The 23,540-nt window shown below is 45.0% G+C and overlaps 1 protein-coding gene across 2 annotated transcripts; it reads right to left on the reverse strand.

Annotated features, from left to right (window-relative positions):
* Nucleotides 1-302: 302 nt before the first annotated feature.
* Nucleotides 303-23,006, reverse strand: LOC147892177 (kinesin-like protein). 2 transcript variants are annotated; one of them, XM_087388848.1, is made up of 6 exons: nucleotides 22,597-23,006; nucleotides 22,320-22,368; nucleotides 22,191-22,242; nucleotides 21,915-22,069; nucleotides 9,271-9,378; nucleotides 324-684 (listed from the first exon to the last, which is right to left on the reverse strand). In XM_087388848.1, the coding sequence occupies exons 1-6, from the start codon at nucleotides 22,881-22,883 to the stop codon at nucleotides 490-492; spliced, it is 846 nt and encodes a 281-aa protein (XP_087244974.1). In that variant the 5' UTR covers nucleotides 22,884-23,006; the 3' UTR covers nucleotides 324-489. The 2 variants fall into 2 exon arrangements, with proteins under 2 accessions (XP_087244975.1, XP_087244974.1); XM_087388849.1 differs by lacking the exon at nucleotides 9,271-9,378 and having other exon boundaries at nucleotides 303-684.
* Nucleotides 23,007-23,540: the final 534 nt, after the last annotated feature.

The following is a 23,540-nucleotide window of genomic DNA, read 5'->3' on the forward strand; positions in this document are numbered from 1 at the left end:
AATGAGACCTACAGCTTAACAACGATCCAACTTTCTCCTTTAGAGAAGAGGGGCCCACAAAACTCCTAGAGCAGAGCAAGGGACGACAGCAGCTGACCTTTGACATGTCCCTAGTGGAAAACCCAAAATAAAGCTGCATACAACTCATATCATGGCCGACATGTAACAGGATCCTTTATACATGCGTGCACCCAGCACACATGCACGTGCGTACATCCATTTTATATTCAATCCACTAGTCTGACTAAACCATCCAATCAAAGTGTATTCTACCATGGCCATAAGAGATGGCGATTGGTGTAACAAAATAGAACTCACAACAGCCACATATCTTGGTATACTACTAGAAACTTGAGTTTGGTAGATACAGAAGAAATATATTAAGTTTCCAAACAATAACATCACCTCCAAGACATTTATAGCCATATATTGTCTTGAATCCGCATGGCAAAATTCAAGATGTTCTAAAAACAAACAAAGATCCTGCCATTAATTGTCTGAAATCTTCACAACAAGATCCTCTAAAAACAAGCGAAGTGCCTTTCTTCTTTCATCAAGGGTTCCACGTGGGAGTGGCATGGTGCGTGCAGAAATTCCTTGAGAATCTGCCTCATTTTCAGCATTTTCATTTAAAGGATCATCACTTTCAGTTTGTAAAGCATCTTTCACTAGCCGCCTCAACTCCTGAAACAAGTCAATAGGATGTAGCATCATTAAGCACTTTAAAAATATCCAAATACCACAAAAGCATGAAGAGACCAGGACAGTAAGAAGTTTTCAGAAAAGTCCTCAAATAGAGATACGATTGTAGTAGCTAAATACGAGTATTTTTAATAAACTAAAAAAGAACTTACTATAGCAAGATATCAAAGTCGAGTTTCAGCACACAAACAAGCAATTTTGCAAAATAAGGCAGCATTCCTTGTACACATGTATCAATAAACCCTCGTTGGACTCTATAATGCTTGAAGTGGCATCCTTCATGAACATATTGGGTGGAGAGGAATTGGCACTGCACAGGCGCTCGTTCTCATCTTGCTAATTAGTAATGCAGATGATGTAGAGCTGCATTTGGTATCTATCCCAGCCACTCGCACGTGAGTTTGGCACAGTAGATGTACGATTAGATTGAGAGCACATTCGGATTGACACAAGGATGCCCCCTCTCACCAACACTGTTTGGGCTCTACATTGATGAGAGCACTACCTTCATTGACCGCCTTGGAGGTGAGGGGTCACTGCTTGCCCTGATGATACAGATACTGTTATATATAGATCATATTGTCCTCATATCCTCCTCGGCAGCAAGGTTACAAAGACATCTAGAGACCCTAAAGCAGTTTTGCAACAAGTGAGACCTGATGGCCAGCCTTGGAAAGGCCAAGGCTGTGACTTTCACAGCTCACGGGCGGTATTGCATCAACATAGTTTGGGGAGCTGGTAGAAATCATGCAGGGGCAGCTTTCACGAGATCGATGTCCACGATGCTCCATGCAACCAGGGCACGGCTTACGAGAGGCTAGGGAGCTCTAGCTCGCATAGAATTACACTGCTTTTGGGCACACTTTCAGGATCCCTCGAATAAGGAGTGGTTGTTTGATGCCTGTGTGCGGCTGACAGCCAACACCATTTTGGAGAAGTGATCTCTAGGGGACTGAGTGGAGGAGATTTGAGAGGCTGATTATAAGGTCACAGATAATTCGGAACAAGCGACATATCTTCACCTTTGCCATACTAGAGACTACTGAGATTGGCTCTAGAGTCGTCGAGGCAACTAGCGGACAAAGGGGGTTAGCACAGCCTGTTATGTGCATATATCCAGATAATTTACCAATAACGGCATTTAGATTGATCTACTTCTGCCTTTTCAATACAATTTGGTGCCTTGCCTTCTCAAATTCAACTACATAAGATCTACTATATCATATATGGTTGGATCTCCTCCAACTCCATACCTCACGGAATTTTTTTTTCGGGGGGGGGGGGGGAGACAAGCTCCAATTTTATCATGGTCACTTCCTAAGAGTATCCAAGAACATACAAGTCTCACATGCACTAACGATTGCTATTGAGCAGTTGTGAGTCTTGTTCCACGCACTAAGGCTTGAGATAGGGATGGCTAAGGCACACCTAGAGAGCTAGGTATGTAGAGGAGGTGGAGACAAGGGAGCACTTTCTCTCTACATGCCCAGTTTACTATGAGATCCGTGGACAATACCACTGCCTCTTTCAGGAGGGGCACAGGTTTGGACCACTACCTAGGCTGATCCACTTTCATCATTGGGTCTCCCTCGGCCTTTATTTGATCAAAATGCAACAGCTTCGAGAGAGCCTATTGAGCCAAATAGACAAATCGGACACAGTGACATAGGAGACACAGTAAGACTAGACACAACGGCATGTCACAAGCTTCTAAATGTTCCAATCGGCACCGGGTCATAGTGGAGAGGAGGAGGAGCTAGCTGGGATGAGGACAAAGTGGATAAGTGGAGCCAGAGGCAAGGAGATCATTATCACTTGGGGGCAATGTGAGACACTAGCTATATCGACGAGTGCGTAATAGTTCCCTAATAGGAGATTTTGTCGTATGTTGTGAGCCCTTATCCACGGACAGTCAGGCACAGGCTACGTAGGTCAATCTCTCAGCCTTAGGTCAAGTCAGACAGACAGTCTTGTTCGCTAGTACCCACTGGAGAAAAGTAGGTAGTTAATGTTTCCATCTTAGGTTAGGTTAGTTCTAGGTCATAGCCTAGGATAAGAGCCCCAGAGGGGCCCCCAAAGGCTGACTAAGACCAGAGGCAAGCAAGGAAGGCAGCCTGCAAAGGTTGCCCACAAGGCTCCCTAGCGAATGAACCAAGGGAGGGCTTTTATAGGCTAAGGGGCAGCAACCAGTCAGCTATAGCCGACTGCTCAGTTGGCTCAGCCAGGCTGGTTGGCTGGCTCCCCAGCCCCTATAAATAGGGCCCTTGCTGCCCTCTCATTCCTCACTCAGTAGCCTCCAGCCTTCCTCACTCCTTCAAATCCAGTCCTCAGCCCTCAAAGCAGCCTCTATGCCTCCTATTCTGGCCCTGATCAGCCTCAGTCCCTTGGCCATCAGTTCAGCCATCTGTGGAAGAAGTACATGCAGCCCGTCAGCAGGGTGTTGGACCAGCAAACGGAGGAAGGCCAAGGACAACTTGACCAGGAACATACTAGAAAAGAGGGCTAGCGCTTAGTGCAAAAGAAGAAACTATACTTCCTTGCTCGCCATGAACAAGAGCTCCTAAGCATCCTATATAGCAGTATTTCCAAAGAATTGTAGATGAAGCTCCTCTAAAGGAGATCACAATGCCCTATCAAGGACCCTAGCCTTTGGACAGCTTACACAGATACACTTAACAACCTTCCTGGCCAGCCCATGCCTGTCTTAAAAGACATCCTTCGCCCCACCCACACAACGATATATGGGCACTGATGTCTTTTTACGAAAAAGTTACAAGAAGAGTGTGCATCCTATAGGGACTATGGGAGAGATATGAGCAGTACCATTGGGATGAAGCAGCCGTGCCTTCTTTCTCCCACCCACTTTGGCATTCACATCAATGAGCTGGCCTCTTTGTGGACACACTGGGAGGGCAGTTGATTGATACTAGCAATCTTTGTCATACCTCTTCTACTATATGCCAACGACGTCATGCTAATCTTAGACACATCTGCAGATGCACTTGACAGCTTTACAGTCTTTCTGCAAAAGCGACAAAGTGAAGGTCGACCTAAGTAAAACCATGGTCATGATTTTCAAGATTAACAAGGCTCAACTCCAATGGGAGGCCTTCATACTCCTCAAAGAGCTAGTGAGAATAGTCACGGGCAGCCCACATTGGCAGTCCACACAAACAAATTGATATTACACACCAATCATATGAAAATTGATATTACACATTAATCATATGCAACAGTGATGGTCCCCCATTAGCTCAATCCCTTCCCGCAATCATATACCCAGTCTACTTGATATGCAAGAACACATATTTTCACTATAGCAAAAGCTTGCGGAACTAAAACATGTCTACAACAAAACGAGAAAAAATGGAAGAGACAAATGATATAGCTAGAAAAGAAAGGATCCATGAAAGTAGTGGAAGCAGTTCAGGAGAAAATGATTGGGGTGACTCACAAGGATGTGGAAGTGAAGATACACAAGGAAATTAAGGAAGATGCAAAAAGCACTCGATGTTAGGGTTGGAGGTCTCCCAAAGGATGACTGGTACCGTGAAGGCTGCTTCCACACTTTCCTTAACAAATCTAAAGGAAACATACCAGAGTTAACGTGGAACTCTATTCAGGTAGCCAGCTTTGATGAGGTTGGTAAGCATGCCATTGTTGCTTTCAAATCACGAAAGGAGAAAATTGAGTTTCTCAAACAAACCAAGGAATTTAAACGTACAAAGGTATCAATAATAGATGATCTTACTCAAGCTCAACTGAAGCAGGAATCACTGGAGATGGAGAAAATCAAACAAGATAGGAAAGCAGGGAAATGGGTTGTCTACAGGAATGGAAGAGCAATCACTCCAGAGTTTCAAGTTAAACCTATTTCACTAAAGGCACTCAATCTAAAACTGATGCACGGTTCTAGTATGTTAACTTGCCATACTATGTTAGTGCTAACTGATGTCTAGCATGTTGTCTTGCCATACCATGTGAGTACTAAATGATAGGATTTTGTTAGACCTTACGGGTGCAATAGGCACCTCTACTTCCCCGTTGAGGTGAATGTTATCTCATGATGTATTCCAGTCTTGGTATCATAGGTCATTTTGGCTTTCTGCAGACATTAATGCACCTCCCTGCCATTCGCCCTTGCAGCTCACCCTCTGCTCAAGTCTTCAGCCCAGCTACAGCTCAGCTCAGTCATAAAAACAGCCCAACATCTGTGCAGACCACAACAGTATCAACAGGCATAGTTTTTTCCATACGTTACCAAACACGCACACTACATACGGGTACGGAAGTATGATTGGAGTATGGATCAGCCCCTGGGGCTGAATAGTACTTGCTTTCCTAATTTTACAAAAAAAACAACCCATGAAAATATACATTGTACACATTTAAATGATAGAGAGCTACAAAACTCTCAACTTCAAACTTTAAACTTGTATTAATTTTAAAGTCAAGAAATTGATTATAAAGCATTTTCATAAAGGTCTGGGAACCCCGTTTCCCCCCCCCCAAAAAAAAGCCAAGTATGGACTTACAGAAAAATCCGGTGCTGATTTTCCCTGACTTGAGGAAGTCTTTTCATGTGCATGCAGATGCTTGTGGCAAAAATGGTGGTGGAGCTGTCCTCACACAGGATGGGCATCCTATAGCTTATGAGAGTCGCATTTTACAACCGGCTGAGTTACATTTACAGATTTATGAGAAGGAGATGTTGGCTGTACTTCATGCTTTATCCATTTGGAAACATTATCTATTGGGAGCTGACTTTACAATAAAGACGGATCATCAGTCTTTGAGCTACTTTCTGACGCAATCTAAGCTGTCCGAGAAGCACATGAGGTGGGCAAACTTCTTGTCAATGTTTCATTTTCAAGGCAAGAAGAATGTGGTTGCAGATGCTTTGTCCAAGAAGCCACAAGTTTCACCTATGACAATTGCTTATCACAATGAGTTGGATGTAATGAAAGATTACTATGCGGAAGATGAGCAGTTTGCTAGAATATATGACCAGCTTAATAATGGACAGAGGCATGAGCATTATGTGCTTAAGAATGGGTTTATGATGATGCATGACAAGCTGTGTGTAACTAAGCAGCTAAGGCAGAAGGTTATGAGTGAATGTCATGATCCACCATATGCAAGACATCGTGGTATTGATGCCACAGTCAAGGCAGTAGAGCATTTCTTTTATTGGCCTATGCTGCGTCGTGATGTTGAGGAATATGTTCACACGTGCATAACTTGTCAGAAGGTGAAGTATGATCGCAAGAAGACTCCTGGACTGTTACGTCCTTTGCTCATACCCGATGGACCATGGGAGAGCATAGCCATGGATTTTTTTTTTGATTTACCGAGGACACCTACAGGTAATGATGAATTATGGATAATCACTGATCGCTTCAACAAGCAGGCGCAATTCATTCTTGTACGAAAGACGATTGGGGCAGATCATATGGCGAAGTTATTTATGCATAATATCTTCAAGTATCATGGTATGCCAAAGTCCATTGTGAGTGATAGAGACCTGCGCATGACCAGCTTGTTTTAAGGGGGACTTTTTGAGAATATGGGCACTACTCTCCTCTTTTCTTATGCTTTTCATCCACAGATTGATGGACAATCGAAGGAGGCTAATTCCACAATTCTAGATTTGTTGAAATGCTATGTTTCGGAGCACCAGTCACAGTGGGAGAAGTTTTTACCATCGGTGGAGTATGCATACAATAACACGGTACATTCTTCCACAAGTAAAGCTCCATTTGAGATAGTGGAAGTCCAACGTAAGATCCCACCCATCTTGTAGACGAAAGATAAAATTTTTTAGTCTTTTGGTTGGTTTGTTTCGTCACTCTCATTTCAGACTTGGTGATCTGTTGGCGGCATTGTTGGTTGTCTTCCGGATTTGGTTATTTGGTTATTTGGTTATTTTTCTATTTCAACTTTGGTTATTTCACTTGCTTTTGATTTTTCCATTGCTATTATTTCTTTTTGTTTGGCTTGCAAGCAATCAAGGACGTTTGCCTTCTTTCAAGAGGGGGGTCTCTCATGAGGACGTGAAATTATGGGACTTTTGATTTGCGACTCCCATAATTTGCACGTGACTGCCTTAAGCCTCTGGGGCGAGAGGGTCTAGCCATGTGTGCAGGACTAGGGGAATTAAAATTCCCTAGTGAGCCCTTGGAAATTGTGAATGTGCGCCCCGTTACTAGGCAATTAATTCCTAGGGCCAAAGTGTGCAACAAGGCGCCAAATGAGTGGTGCAATTAAAAATTGCTATTTCTAGCACAGGGGCTATCTTTTGGATCTAGAAGGCCAGAAACAGCCCCAGAAGCAGCTAGAGCAGATTTCGAGGTTTGCCAGAGCCTGCTAGAGCTGCCAGAGGAATTCGCCACCTGCCAAAGCTTGCCAGGTGCTGCCATATCAAAATCGCCAACTGCCAGGAGGTCCCAGGAGCTGCCAGGAGAATTCGCAATCTGCCAGGAGGCTGCCAGGGAGCTGCAAGACAAATCGCAATTTGCCCAGGAGCCTGCCTGGGAAATTCCCAGTTGATCAAGGGCTGTTCCAGGAGTTGTGATTGGTTTCTAGGCTGTCCAGGAGCTGCTACCAGGTGCTGCGAATTGCTTCTTGCTGAACAAAGCTGTCTACAAGGATTTCGACCTGTTTTTTGCTTGCTTTTTGGGCTGTTGTTGCTGGTTTTTCTGTTCTCCAGGCTTGGAAAACTTCTCCTAAGCTGTTTTTAGGCCAGCCCACAGCTGGATCTATTGTTTGTCACTGGATTTAGGGTTTTCCAGCCTCAGTGACCTGCTTTCAGAGGATTCTTGGCAAAGGAAGGCTTCTCTTTGCTTGCTTTTGCCGTTCTTGGACTTGTTGCTGGCTGGTTATTGCGTTTGGAATTGATTCCTCGCGGGGAAGGTGCATGTATGCAGTGGTTTGTGGCAAGGAAGGCTCCAAGTTGATTTTGACCTGTTTTGGGATAGCAATTTGGTTTGATTGCACCAGAATCTAGCTGTGTGGGAGCTGTCTTGCAATTGTGCAGCCGTGTCTGGCTGGTTGGGCACTTGGCTGTGCAATTGCAGGTGTGGCACAGACAACAGATGCTTTTGGGGTCTCTGTTGCATGCTTTGGTTGGTTGAGGACACAAAGTTGTCTAGTAATTGAATGCCATTTCACCATTTGGAGTTGAGCAGGGAATTACACAGTGGGCTGGACAAGGAGTCTGCGGGCGTTGGTTTTCATGTGGTGCAGCTTCCCAGAGACCTTTGTAATCAGCCGCTTGGCTTCAAGTGAATGTTAAATAAATACCGCAAGGGGCGCCACCGTTGGGAGCCAATCAGTGTCCTTGTATCTGAGTAGAAGCACTCTAGCCCCCTTGTGATTTAATATGTGGTGCATAATTATTTGTCAATTTACTGTGTATGCTGTAATTAAGTGGATCCTCCCACCCTTTACGTTGTTAAGGCTGGTTTTGTGTGTGTCCGCCTATACCCAATAGAGTTGTGGAGGCACAGAGAGACTCCACTAAGGCAAATCGAGAAACAAGGATAGACCAGACACAGATGCATGTCACCAACTGTGTTAAGCCTGAGTCTGAGCCGAGCCATAGGGAGGGGGAGGAGGAAGAGGTGGATGATATAGTTGTGGGACTCTTCAACTACTTCCCACTTTTATATCTATATCGTCCTTTGATACGTAAAGTTCAGCTGCAGGGTCTTAGTGTACCCTTGCAGCACCAGGTCAGTTTATTTTTGCCAGTACTTAGCATATTGCAAGGGTCTTAGTGTATCCTGCACCAGCCCATGATGGCTTGTGTTTGGATTGACTTCGGATGTATTATTTCATCTCATAGCCCGTGAAACCTTTTGAAGACGGTAATAGCTCTCTCTCTCTCTCTCTCTCTCTCTCTCTCTCTCATTTTTAATGTTTCACAGATTCTTAGTTTCTAAGGTTTGAATATATTAAAATTCATCTTTCATATGCGATGTGAATCGTTTTGAGATTCCTCTAATTGGCGCGGAATTCCAACATATACTCAAGCAAGCAGTACAGTTTTCCACATAACCACACCCCTATTTGTATTACTTTTAAGCAGATATCAACGTTGAAGGTCTTCATTGTCCATATTCCCTAATCAAGAGGTTTACTCAAGCAAACAAAGAATTGAACTCCATCTCCGAAAGGAAGGTAGCTCTGAGAGAATCACTCCCAATCTGTGGGCCAGGAATGAGTAGGCAACTAACGAATGTTCAAAGTAAATCTGGGCCACCTCCTTCAGCTATGTGTTTAAAGGGCCCTGTTTCATCTTTTACACTAGTTTTTAAGGAAACATAATACTAGCATGAAAAGTGGCCAAACATAAAAACTGTCAATTATGACAATCCATTGTACTATGAGACAATCAACAAATCCAATATATAAAAGAATGTGCCAAAACTCAACCTGTAAAAGCAAATGAACAATGCACTTTTAATCTCATAATGGTCACCAACGGTGAGAAATCCAACAATTTCACATCCCAGTATACTTTTTTATGTATGAGACAATCAACTTGCAAAGAGGTGTGCAAAAAACCTGTCGATCAAAGTCAGCATATCTAATAGAATATACTTCGCCCGAAACCTTTGGTTCACCTGAAAGTAGTCCTTGAAGCCACCGCTCTGCCTTTTCTTTGATATGGTCCTAAGGAAATATGAAAGGAACATAGTTATAAGATCCAAAACTATACTACAAACAACAATGCTCACTGATACTGAAAGCTACTTACAAAAACACTAAACCAATCGCATTGAAAGCTACTTACAAAAACACTTAACCAACCACATTTAGAAATCAAGATGAGGTCTTCACTTCCATGAGGCCCTCTGGTGCTGCACTAACCTCTCAAGCCTCTGTAGGACCAGAGACCTTTAAATCTCATGACAAGTAGGTGACAGTTGCTGATTTAAAACCCATTCAGAACTTGCATCTTCATAATTTACCTTTCATACACGATGGTGTGACACATACTTGGCGATAAATCGTGCTGCCAAAGTACAGTTCTACAAATTGTAGGCTGCTTTTTAGACCTTTCTGGCTAAAAAGCAGGCTGCAATTTCTTTCTGCTGAAATTTCCCCCCACTACTTTGTTGCTGCCCCCACACTGATGCCCATGCTCTCTCTCTCTCTCTCTCTCTCTCTCTCTCTCTCGTATTCATATTGTATTGGATCAGACTGCGTCACAACATGAGGATGATGACGCCAGGATGGATGTATATGATTATGGTGGACATGTACGATGACATCACTGACTATGTCTACACAGTTTTCTAGCATGGGTTAGGATGCTCGCTTAGTAGCTCCACCCTTTTGCTCATTGTATCAGGCTTTTCTTCAATCTCATAGACCCATCAGTCTTTAGTAGACTTTAATAAACTGTCTTTCTTTCTTTCTTTCTCTACACACACACACACACACCCTTTGCTACTGTAGATCTTTTTGGTCTTCACAGACGTTAACAAAACTCTCTCTCTCTCTCTCTCTCTCTCTCTCTCTCTCACACACACACACACATATGCCACGCCCCACATCCTGCACCCTCTTCACTAGGGGGGGGTAAAGGATGCCGTAATGAAACTTCATAATGGCCGAGTGAAGGATCATGAGGGACTTTGCACTAAGTCCATTGCATATGGGAGTAACCTCCTAGCCCGATCTTAGCAAAGCTATTTAATGAAGCTGTTTGTTTGGGGTTTCCACGCACCTAGACCATTAACACTATCTCACCCATTCACAAGGCAAGGGATCCCATGAGCCCGGAGAACTACAGGACCATTATGATTGGACATGTCATGTCCAAGATTTATGCATCAGTACTTGATTCTAAGGTCAGCAAATTTGCGGAGTGTCGAGGACTTAGAGCAGCAGGACAGGCCGGATTCAGGCGTGATCATGGGACCATGGACCACATTCTCACGCTCAGATGTATCATCGAGGAGGTGAGGGCACGGAAGCAGAGGGTTTACTTTTGCTTTGTGGATTTCCGCAAGGCATTTGACACGGTTCCGAGAGCCCGCCTCATACGATGCCTATAGGATTTGGGTTACGACCAGGAGATCATTTGGGCTGTCATGGCACTTTATGAGCAAGTTTCAAGCAGAGTCCGGGCAGATCTAGATGGACAGACGAGATCATGAGCACTATTGGGGTCAAACAAGGGTGTCCATTATAACCTACCTTGTTTGGCCTCTACATTGACGAGCTTGAGATAGTGATGCAGACACAAGTTGCTCTCTCGCGGGCACGCTGATCCGGATATTGCTTTACGCAGATGGCGTGGCTCTCTTTTCTTCCTCAGCATAGGGGCTCCACAGACACCTTGACGCATTACAGTCCTTTTGTGAGTCTCATGATTTGAAGGTCAACTTGGGTAAAACCAAGGTTATGATCTTCAATACATCTCGAGCCGTCATGCGCCAGGAGCAGTTCGCATTTGATGGGTCTCTTGTTGAGGTAGTTTCATCATACACTTATCTTAGGGTCGTCTTTTTCGGACCCATCTTCACTATGAGACCCGCGATGCAGGCATGCTTGAGCAGAGGATATGCTTCATTGGCTAGAATTGAGAGGCAGTGCTTCCGCTCTCACTTTCATGATCCACAAACCAAAGGGTTGCTTTTGGACTCCTTGGTCCGTCCAACGGGGATGTATGGCAGTCCATGCTGGGGGCCAGACTTGTCAGATACAAAGTGGGTCAGGGTGGAGCGGCTACAGGTTCTCATGTTATCACGGATGATCCATGGTAATTGATGATGATGTTGATGATGATGCTGAGAATGATATATAGTCGACTATCGACATGAACAAACCTATCAGGCGGTCTAGACACTCTAGATGATCTTCTCAAGGGCATTTCAGCTTGCTGTCCCACGTGCATATCAGCCATACTTGGCTCATCATTTCCACCAATAGATAATCCATCATCTACCCTTGATTGTATACCTGTGGGGGTACTTGGTGGTACCATTTCTTGCACATTGGGTGCATGGATAGCTTGTTATCTATCAACATATGCAGGTGGATTCACATCCTGGAAAGTGATTCTCCTCATTTCCACATCCCTCATGGGTGCCTTATGCATCTTCTTCTCATTGAAGACTATATCATGGCTACGTATGATCTTCTTTGCTTCTGGATCCCAGAGACGATAGCCCATCTCTCCACTTTCACCATAACCCAGAAAGATGCATTTCCTAGACTTAGGATCTAGCTTCTTTCGAAGCTCTTTTGGCACATGCGCATATGCCTCACACCCAAATATACGCAAATGAGAGTAAGAGGGCTTCTTGCCTGTTGTACTTAGGACTTAGTACTACCATTTTGCATTTTTTGCATTTTTTGCATTCTGCATTGGTGTGGATGCTCGTTTAGTAGCTCCACTACCACAGCTCATTGTATCAGGTTTTTCACAGTCTCATAGACTCATCGGTCTTCCGAAGACTTTAATAAACTTTCTTTCTTTCTTTCTCCACATTCAAGGCAGCCATGCACAAAGAGCAATTCACATTGCAAGCCCAACTGAGCAACGGATATGCAGCACTTGCTAGACCTGAGCGGCACTGAGCGGCAGTGCCTTCACTCTCATTTCCAAGATCCCCAAACCAAGTCTCCTCTTTGATTCATTGATCAACCTAGTAGGCATGTATGGCAAGCCTCATTGGGATCATAATCTATCAGAGGTGGACTAGGCCTGAGTATAGAGGCTCCAGGTTCTACTATCATGGATGATCCACAGTAAGCCATCAGTCCCACATCAGATCATTCTGGCCGAGTTCGGGGCATCTCCACTAAAGCTTGACACAGCATTCCTAGTGATCACATACCTCTATCAAGACAAGCAGCCGACACAGGTGACCTTATCCTCATCCATGATGGATGACTTTAGCAACTAAGGGGCCAGGGCAATCAAAGATGTTGGTACGCACATACATGCAGATGGTTTAAACGTCTGGGGCTCCACATGGACAATCACCCCCTTTCAGTATAGCCTTGAGGCCCCTTCTGTTCCGCTCACTTACCACGATACTAACCAAATTATCCGTACAACTCAACACATTCAAGACCTGGTTAGCCCCTAGCGAGCTTTCTACCAAGCTCAACTTCTACAGGGATCACTGCTACAATGTCAGAAGAGAGCTTCATCCACCCCCAAGGCTACACATGCATTCACCTCCCCCATTCTTTGAGGATATTCGATCAGGCAGTTCCATGTTTCGCCACACCGACTGTGCATTAAGAGCAGACGGGCATAGGACATACCTAGAGAGTGTTGCATTTGCACTCTCTATTATCTACAGAAGATTGAGTCAATGGAGCACCATGCTTTCAAATCCCTTGTGTACTATGAGATCGACCATTGTCTTTTCAAAGATGGATTCAGACCACTCTTCATCCTCATCACACTCGAATCATAGATGATTGGCAACTTTCATTCATGAGGCCGCACGACACAGGGACCGTATGCTCAAGGCACATGGACAAGGTCATGGTGTCTAGCCAAATTCCACTCATTGTGTGATCAATGAGTTTTTTCAAACAAATGGCACATGCCAATAGGCCCAAGGGAGACAGCATAGCTGAGACCCAAAGCAACGATATAACAAACCCATCAGTGTGTCAATGCATTGATCAGGCTCTGAGATCTTCCCTCCATGTTCACCAGACCAAAGGCACGGCCAACGGGTGTGACAGTGGCCATTGTCCAACACAAGGCACTAGGAGGCCTAGCGGACCACGCATATTGATTGTCGCCAGCGCTCCATTTTATTGCGCCACAACCCCTACATCACCGAAGCCTCACGTGGACTTGACTCCGCTGCCAGCATCTAAAGAATCACTAAAGTGATCCCGCACCACAGCTTCCTTCCCCCCCCCCTTCCCAAAACACGCAGACCCACAACACACACACATATTGTTCTCATGTCATCTTGGGGACTCCACAACCAATAGAACCGCTATGATCAAAGAGATTTGTAGTTCTAGTGACCTTGGGATTTACAAACGGAATTATTTGTGAAGACAACTGTGTAGAATACACTCACTAGGGCATATGGTTTCCTTGTGATACCAGAGCACTAATGCTTCCACACACAATTTCGACATCCACATGAAGTTGCTCCTTTTGATCTCATAATTCAAGCCAATAATTTTGTACAGGATTGCTTTCAAGGCGCTAGACCTTAATAAATATAGGAGTCTCTTGGGCAAACCCAGTGCTTACTAAAATACGTCAAATAAACAAAAGAGAAAAAAAACAAGAAATAAAGAAGAAAGGAAGAAGGTGACTAAGAAAAAATAAACACGCAAGTCAAGAAACAAAATCTTCCAAAAAACAGGAATAAAATCCCTCTCTCTCTCTCTCTCTCTCTTATTTAAAAGACAAAAAGCTAAATGGACCCTTTACACTTATGTATCGCTTCCTACAAAGAGGAAAAATTACATTCCTAACTTAGAAAGCACAAGCATACTCAATCAAACTCTCCTTTGAAACTAAAAGAAAAACGGGCTATTCAGCTTCTCGCTTTTTGTTTTCAGCTTATGTTCAATCATTTTAAACATACCTAAGACCAATACACCATAGATAAAAGACTTCATATCTAAGATTGTGCGTACTTTTTTCATTGTTTTCCTTGGATTATACCTCTTGTGGAATAGTAAAGTGATATATTACTACACTAAGTGATAAAAGACACCTTAGTTGTACAAAGGCCTCAATAAAGCCCAAGAGCCAAGCAACGCATAGCAATGCAATTCATGACGCTCTCCTACATCACTCACAACAAGCCCTCAATTCCACATCACATCCTACACCCAAGTATGGGCTGGGGTATGTACAAGGCACATGGCCATGCATTACATGATTTTCTAGGCATTAGTAATCCCTCGATGGACCCAAGATATGCACACAAGTTTGGTGTTGGTTATGCGTCAACAGATCAGCCATCTGTTACCCAAACAGGTCGACTAATGATGCTGTAGTAAGACATGCTATCCACATGGCTAGTTTCAGGTCAGCTTCTGACATGGTAAGTCAAATCTGATAAGGTGGCCATTGGTGGCAAGTAACTTGGCCTGGTATGGCAATCAACAAATGATGTGGCATATTGTCAGCTGACTCGGCAGATCTGCAATCACGTGATACGGCACAATTGGGTGAGGTGACACATGGCAATAGTCGAATGACCTGTGACTGCAGTTGCCTTGCCATGGCAGGTCGGTCAGCCAACTCACTGATTCACACCTAGTGCTGGTCGAGTCACATGCACCCCTGCACTTGGGTGCAATGTGACACACTGACTACATCGACAAGTGCATTATAGTTCCAAGATAGGATATTTTGTCATATTATGTGACCCTTTGTGAGCCCTTGTCCAGGGACAGTCAGGAACAAGCTATGTAGGTCATGTAGGTCAGCCTCTCAGCCTTAGTTCAAGTCAGTCCTTGTTCACTGGATCCCACTGGAGAACAGTAGGTTAGTGTTTCCATCTTAGGGTTTAGTTAGGTCTTAGCCTAGCATAGGAGCCCCAGAGCCAGGGCAAGCAGGAAAGGCTGCCCAAAAAGTCCCCTAGCAAATGAGCCAAGGGGGACTATTTATAAGCTGGAAGGCAAGCCAACCAGTCTGTAAATCAGCCGACTCAGTTGGCTGTTTACAGCCTACTGGTTGGCTCAGCTAGCCCTATTAAAGGGGCCCTTTGCTGCCCTCAGTCTCCATCCACTTGCCCTCCAACCTTCAGCACTCCTCCAGCCATCCTTCAGCCCTAAGAGCAGCCACTGTGCCTCACCTATTCTGGCCCTGATCAGCCTCAGTTCCTTGGCCATTACTTCAGCCATCTGTGGGAGAAGTACATGCAGCACTTCAGCAGGGTGTTGGACTAGCAAACGGAGTAAGGTTTGGGTACTGTTTCATAGCTCTTTGAAGTTCTCTTTTGCAGTTTGCACAGCTTAATTCTCAGCTCTATCTCTCAGTCATATCTCAGCTCTCTCTCGGCTTCTATTACTCTCAGCTTTCACTCTCTCACTCACGCAGTTACCCTGCATTTTGGTGGACAGCACAAGCCTCTTCCTTGCCTTGCACAAGTGCCCGACATCATCAGTGTAGATAGCATCAAGGTCTCGGTATTGGTTGGAGTTGCCTCTCAGGTCGTTGGTCTACAATACATGTGCACAATGTACTCTTCAGAAGGGCGTTTCCGTGCTCTCTCGAAGAGTGTTATTTGTATTTCTCAGTTCTCCAAGTATTTAAACAAATTCTCCCCTGATTGGGGGAGGGGTCCCTCCGTGGGTACAGGTTCTCTCTCTACCCTCATCTCCTTTCTCTCTCTATATGGTGCATAACTATAACTCCTCGCTAAAGGTTTAAAGAAGGTCTCGCTATGATTACACGATCAGATAACCGTTGTATATTACAGGCCGGCCATTGAATGGCTCTCCTTGGGCTACAAGAGTGGAAGTTTCACTCTACTAGGGTTGATGCCACCAGTCCATGAGCTCAAAGGGTTTTCTCCCTATGTATCGATGCCGTTATGATCATGATTATGGGTTTTCTTTTGTATTAGTCTTAATGCCCGCTTAGTGGCTCCCCCACTCAGCTCATTGTATCAGTTTCTTTTAGTCTGATGGACCCTTTGGGCTTCCGAAGACTTTTAATAAACTTTCTTTCTTTCTTTCTAGATTTTCAGTCTCAAGCATTATGAGTGCTCCTGAGGAAAGAGCATTGGAGCAACCGACATCTTATAGAGGATGTTGTGGCTACTTGTTGAATTGTGGAGCCCCTTCCATCCTGTTTGAAGCATGAATTAAGATCTTCCTTATTCATCTTCATCCTCTACAAGAACTAGTCTTTGCATCAGCTATTATGCATATGTGCATGGTTTCTCTCACGTGGTGTCCAAGCCAAGTGTGTTCACTTGGGAGGTTTTGAGAAGGGTGCCCACAAGAAGCTAGCTAGAGTCGGCCTGATTACAAGTTCTATCCACAAAGTGTCACAATCTGTGACGTATTCCTTTCTCTATACCTTAGACTTATGGATGGTCTGATGAATGGACACTTGTGGAAGGGTATGCCCTTTCGACGGGACACTTCCTATGAGGCACAACCCTTCACAAGAGATTCTATTGAAGAGACACTACCATTGTAATGTACCCTCTCATCAAGGGTAACACCCTTCACAAGGGGTACACACCTCTTGATGCACATACACTTTGGAGTACACACCTTTTCGTGTGCGACTCTTCACTCTCTATATAAAAGAGGCCCAACTGTATGGATGACACACTACAGACACTCAAGCAATACAAATATTCCTTGTTCTCTGCTATTTCAGTCTCCTTTCTGTTCCTTGGCACATTTCTAAATATAGTAAATCTAGGATTTCTTACACAAAGTATGCCACACAAGTTTATGCACGAGGGACTGATCCACCTCAGCCAGCCTTGGAGGGATTGATCCAATTCAGCCATGTTTAATATCAAGGGTAAATATTGCTTGCTGTGCAATGCAGAAATTTGTGGTGGGCAGCAATCCCACAGATTTCATCCACACGACTACATAGCCTTTGGACCATTCTCTTTTCAAAAGAGCTGGTGATTGCCACAGCCCTTCATGGGGATTACTGGCGATTGCCACAGCCCTTCAATGTGGACTTCGGCGCCTTCAATGAGGAGACCAACAATCGTACAAAAGGGTATTACTGGTGATTGCCAAGCCGAAACCTAATAAATGAAAATAGTAGTTAGCATGAGAGAGAGAGAGAGAGATGTATTAACATCTACGGGAAGCCTCGCAGGCCTATGAGACACAATACAATCAAAAGTAACTCACATAAGCCACTATGGGCTAAGGCAAAGGGCTCAAGGCAAAGGGCTCGCTAAGGCCCTTGTTGAGTGCTATGCTAATAATCTCAAAGACTTAAAACTAGTGCTCAAAATACATATCTAAGTGCCATGGTGGCTCTCCGATGGGATGCGAAGATGTCTCGTATGTGTCTCTCGAGTCATCTCTTACTGTGGCAAGGGGCGTGGTCTCCGTGATCCATGCATCCGATGGGCAATATCAAGAGTGACACCTCGGCTCAACGGTCCTCTGAGGAGGGCTGAGATAGGCTAGATCTCCATTGTGCGTGCTTTGGTCACCCTCTGCATCGTGTGTGCCTTGCATTTCTAGCTTAGCCGATCCGCGTCGTCTCTTCCTAATCCACTTGCTCTCATGTCAGCAATATCCTCCTCCTCTACTCCACTATGTCCCAGGGCTACCACGAATGCATAGAAATCTGTAACATGTAGATGTGCCTGATCTATCTCCGTCTCCTGTGGTGTTGTCAACTCCTACTCTCTGATTTGCTGCAATAGGGTCTCTCTGTGATGCCACATCTCCATCAGATAGAGACCGGCGCAAACCTCGCCGTGAAAGTCAATCAGACAAGAAAGTGGCCCAAAACCATGCCCCTCTTGAAAAAGGCACTGGTACCATCCTCGGATCTCATACAAGATTGGGTGGGTACATAGGAAATTTTCCTCTATCTCCACCTCCGCCCATGTGTGTACCCTGCAAATCCACTGCTCTCAGATATGGGGGATGATGAGCCTGTATGAGTCAGTCAAAGGTAAAGTTCGCGCCCCAAGTGATCTATCGAATTGGGTCGAGAGTATGATCGATCTCCGTCTCCTGTGGTGCTGTCGACTCCTACTCTCTCATTTGTTGCAAAAGGGTCTCTCTGTGATGCCGCATCTCCATCAAATAGAGAACGGCGCAAACCTCGTCGTGAAAGTCAATCAGACGGGAAAGTGGCCCAAAACCATGCCCCTCTTGAAAAAGACTGTGGTACTATCCTCGGATCCAATACTAGATTGGGTGGGTACATAGGAAATGTTCCTCTATCTCCACCTCCGCCCATGTGCATACCCTGCAAATCCACTGCTCTCTAATATGGGGGGTGATGAGCCTGTATGAGTCAGTCAAAGGCAAAGTTTGTGCCACAGGTGATCTATCGTATTGGGTCGAGAGTACGATCGGAGTGAAGCAAGCTTGCCCCCTCTCATCGACCCTCTTCGAGTTTTACTTTGATGAGATCACTTCCTTCATAGACTGCCTAGGAGGAGAAGGATCACTACTAGCCCAACAAGAGATAGTGCTTCCAGGCACACTTTCAGGATCCCTCGACGAAGTGATGGCTCTTCGATACACTAGTGCGACCGACTACCATGTATGCCGCACCTTTCAGCGGATGTGACCTACTGGTAGCAGAGCGGAGGAGATTTGAGTAGCTACAGGTGACTATGGGATCTAGGATAATTCGGGGCAAGCCCTCAGTCCCGCATGAAACAATATAGGTAGAGTTCGCCATGACACCACTACAAATTGATGCCATATTCCACACAATGATATTCATTCATAGAGTCTGGGACTTACCCCAGTGGAGACTACCAAGGCTTCCTCTGGAGTCATCCAGGCAACTAGCTAAGAGCAGGGTGGACACATGGCAGGCACGTATATCCATTGCCAGACACGGGATTCAGATGGATAGGCTCCCTCTCTTCCAGTACAGTGGATGCACCCCCTGAGTTGATCCCGCGAGATGAGATTAACCGTATCATACGGTTAGACCTCCTCCAGCTCCATACATCTTGGACTTAAGGGGGGAGATCAGGAGCTCCCCACCAAGACCCAGTTCTACCGCGACCACTTCTTAAGAGTCTCAGAGGAAGGATTCATCATCAGACCCCAGTATCTTGAGGACAAAGGAGTCTCACATGCACTGAGGATCGCCATTGGCCAGATGCGGGTTTCATCCCATCACCTAAGGATTGAGACAAGGAGAGCAGCACAAATACCCAGAGAGCAGCGCAAATACCTAGAGAGCAGCGGATATGCATGCTATGCACAGTAGGAGTGATTGAGACAAAGGAGCACTTTCTCTATGACTGTCCAGACTACTACGAGATCCAAGGTCAATACCACCGTCTATCAAGATGGGAGTGGGTTCAGCCCACTATCATGATTGATCCACTTCCATGACCAGGTCCATATTGGGCTTTATCTGCCTGAGATTTTCCATTTGTGGCTTGTATGAGGCCTCCCGCGGACAATAAGATTTCTTTCTTTCTTTTCTAGGCATGCTCGTGGCTCTCCCTACCTTAATCCTCATCTACATCTATTCGATGGCAATCCTGAATGCATGTGAGGCTCGTCTGCCCTCTGCATGGCAACGCCCTCCCTAGGACTATCGTCATCAAAGGGTTCCAAGGGGGGCATGAAAATTGATGCATGAATTACTCATGAGTTGTGGGGTCAAAATTGTAAGATAAGGGTGTGGCTCACATATACTGCTTGCATCTTGTAGCTTCTTGTTGGATAAGAAAAACATAGGACTGGCTGTTCCTCCATGGATGTAGCCCACGCTGGGTCTCTCTTTCTCTTCCATTCCATGCGCTTTGTGTATTGTGTATTTTACGCATTCTGCTTTTCGCATTGTTGCTCTGTTATCACATTGTTCCTAACACTCTCTACAAAACCTATAGAACCTCTAGGTGTCTCTATAGGCCCGCTGCTAAAGAGGATATGAGAACTACGTCATCTGCGTACAATAGTATCTATATCATCAGATCGACAACAAGGATCCCTCAGCTCCTAGGTGGCTCCTAGGTGATCGATGAAAGTCGTGATCTCATCAATGTAGAGCCCAAATATTGTTTGTAAGAGGAAGCATCCTTGCTTCACTCACGCACTCTCCCTCTGATTGACTTATACAAACTCATCACCCCCAAATCATCCCTTCCAAGATCTATATCTCGTGAAGTCTCCTAATCACGTGGGCTCATGGAACTATGTAAAGCAAGTGTAGACTTTCGAGGATCGCCTCCTCGACAACGACCCATAGAGTGAAGATGTGATCAAAAGCGAAATGCTGCCTCCGGAACCTAGCTTGTATCAAAGCTCACTGCCCCTATGCCTCTGTGTAGAAACTGATCTCTCTCTCAAGTACAAATCTGTAAAATCTTCGCCAATGTGTGAACAATCATGAGGGTGCGGTAGTTTCCTATGTCCATGGAGTCCCCTGTTTTGTGTATCTACACCATGGTGGTGATACTACAAGCAAGGGGAAACCCGTGGCATACCACATGATTGAACATCTATGCCAACATCAGACCTCCTATCCATGTGCAAAATGCTCAACCCCTCATGGTCCTGGGCTCTCTGGTTCTAGAGCCGACGCAATGTCACTCGCACATTCTATGCAGTGAGCAAGATGGATGTGGTGAACCTGGGCAAAGAGGACATACCAAGTGGTGCATGGATCGGGACGTCATAGAACGATGTCGCGTCCGTGTGACAATCACCCGGATCTATGATGGGAATGGATGGCTTCCCCTCACCAGGCCCCATGTAATAGTGGGGTCCTCTCCTCGAAAAACAAACTACTAATTCTCTGACGTTTGATATTAAAATCATGATTAGTTTTCCTCTTCAGCCAACAACAATCATGACAAACTAAACACAATCCCCTGCCTTGACAAAATGTTCTCAAAGTTCCCCCACCTTTACTTCTCAGCATATCCACATTATGTAACTTTGGAATCCATGATGCTATCCTCCTACCCTTAAAAGTGCTACACAGCCAAGGCAAACGCTCTACTTGCTTGTCAAACGCTTGTAATTATATGTGGAGTGTGCATAAAATGTGATGTAGCAAATGTGATTGGAATATATGATGCAGCATGCAAGATGTATGTCAGAAAAAGAGTGAGTTCCAGCTCCCATGTGATATACCTTTGTAAGACTAGAATGAGTCCAATCATACAAATTTAGATTTTTTGTTGTTCTAATGATCAAAAATCTACACAGAAAATAAAAGAGAAAATAAAAGAGAAGAAAAAAGAGGTAAACAAAAACTTTTATGAAAAACAAAAGGAAGACATACTTAGCAAGCAAAGCAACACTTATGTCGTCATCAGTGCCCAAGCATAAGCAGCTATACTGGGTTTCTAAAGACCCGCGGAGTCTCTTGGGCAGCTCCCATGTGAGCCTAGTTCACGCTGAGCTTGAAACTTCATTCATTTACATTTTTGTTGTCGAGCACGCACCACAAGTGCCAATCTTTGTCTTCCTGTCCCAAGTATGTTGTTGGGGAAATAATTTACAATTTCAACCGTTCTAAACTGACCAGATAAGTAATCCATCCTTACCTCTCTCTCAGGCTCTTCCTCATGGAAAAGATCCTCTTCTTCCACGGGGTTGATAGTTTCACCAGGGCTACCAAATAAACCATTGACATCACCATCCTTGGTTGCTTTGAGGACCGCCTCCATCAAATCAGAGTCAACACTCCGAAGCATGCCCCCTGCAGCGGCATGGCTCAAAGTCATTTCTAACAAATGCTAAAAGGAGCAGCGCACACGTTACTTCCCTGCGTAATGCTAAGCCTACTATACCACTCGACAACAGAAGGAAGAATTTCGTACCAATCAGATTAAGTTGGCGTCTTCTGGCATTTTTCCCATCTCGTCCAATTCTCTAAAATTCCAAGGAAGCCATCAGACGTTGCTTTTCGGCTTGGGCGAAGGGAATAAAGAATTTTTCTACGTGCATACCTTCACTAGCGTAACCGCCTCGAAGACTTGTTCTTGGAGACCACCCCACCTGCACCCGTTTGGATAAGGGAGATGGAACGGCAAAATGAACACCTGAGAGATCACTACTGTCTTCGGGTCAAGAATCCAACCGAGACCAATGTTCACACAGTCAACTAGACCTAATAATCATCATGTTTTTCCTACGAATCATTGATCAAAACAGCATGGGCAAATGCAGCTACTTCTTTGGATGCGAAAGCTGCAGAATGTCTACGAAGGTCTCGTTGCAGATCACCTGATGGCTTGCCGAAGCTGGGAGTATGTGAGAAGGGAGAGCTGGACGGCCCAATCGACAGCTCGGACGGCTTCTCGCTTTTTCTGACCTTTACTCTTCTTCTCGGCGATGCCATTGGAGTCCTGGTGGGTGTCAAGGGAGAGCTGAGCTGCTGCGGGAGATCTAAGATGCTTTTGAAGTGAAACTACTACAAGAGAATGAAACTCGCAGAGCCGGCAGTTGATAGCAGGAGCAGCAGGAGGCAAGGCCAGGCAGAGAATTTGTTGCGCATGCCAAACACGAAGCATGGTTGTTCAAACCAAATTCCTCAACAGACGCCCAGCTCTCCCTCACTGAAAGAAAAGAGTTAAGAGTACTTCTGGGCATTTATGTAGCAGTTTTTGGCCACCCAAACTATACTCACCGATCCAATAGGAATGAAGCTAGTTTCTCATCCGTGTCGCTCGCTCTTGGTGAGCAGCCTAGAGTGACTCTCGTTGGCCTGCCCTCCCTGGGTAGGCCTTAGTGAAGGTTTCGTGTTTACTTGCCCAGCACTAGAGCATTTTATAAAACTCTAAAATCCTACAAAGCCATGTGGCACATTCTAAGCCGTTAGATAATTGGCCTGTTATTGGCTACTTATAGTAGCCCATATACTTAGCAACAGGCCCATATACTTAGCAGCAGAGCTGGCTAAGCATTCTAGTTGCAGATGGGCAAACATCGTGATTTTTTATTAGTTTATGGATGGGAATTTTCTTTTTGGTCCACGTGTTGATTTACTCCCACTGGCTTACTCGTCCACGTGCTCGTTAACTTCCGCTCCTCCCTATATTTGGAGCAACCTTCAACTCTACACGTGGAGTCGACGTCTCCTTCCGAATTTCTCGTGTGGAGCTGGACTGAGAAGAATGCTTGGCCAGCTCTATCTAAGAAGAATGCTTGGCCAAGCATTCTAGTTCACT

Source organism: Dipteris shenzhenensis, chromosome 17, assembly GCF_047967505.1.
Source record: "Dipteris shenzhenensis isolate YYH24624 ecotype China chromosome 17, Dip_SZ_1.0, whole genome shotgun sequence".
NCBI classification, from domain to species: domain Eukaryota; kingdom Viridiplantae; phylum Streptophyta; class Polypodiopsida; order Gleicheniales; family Dipteridaceae; genus Dipteris; species Dipteris shenzhenensis.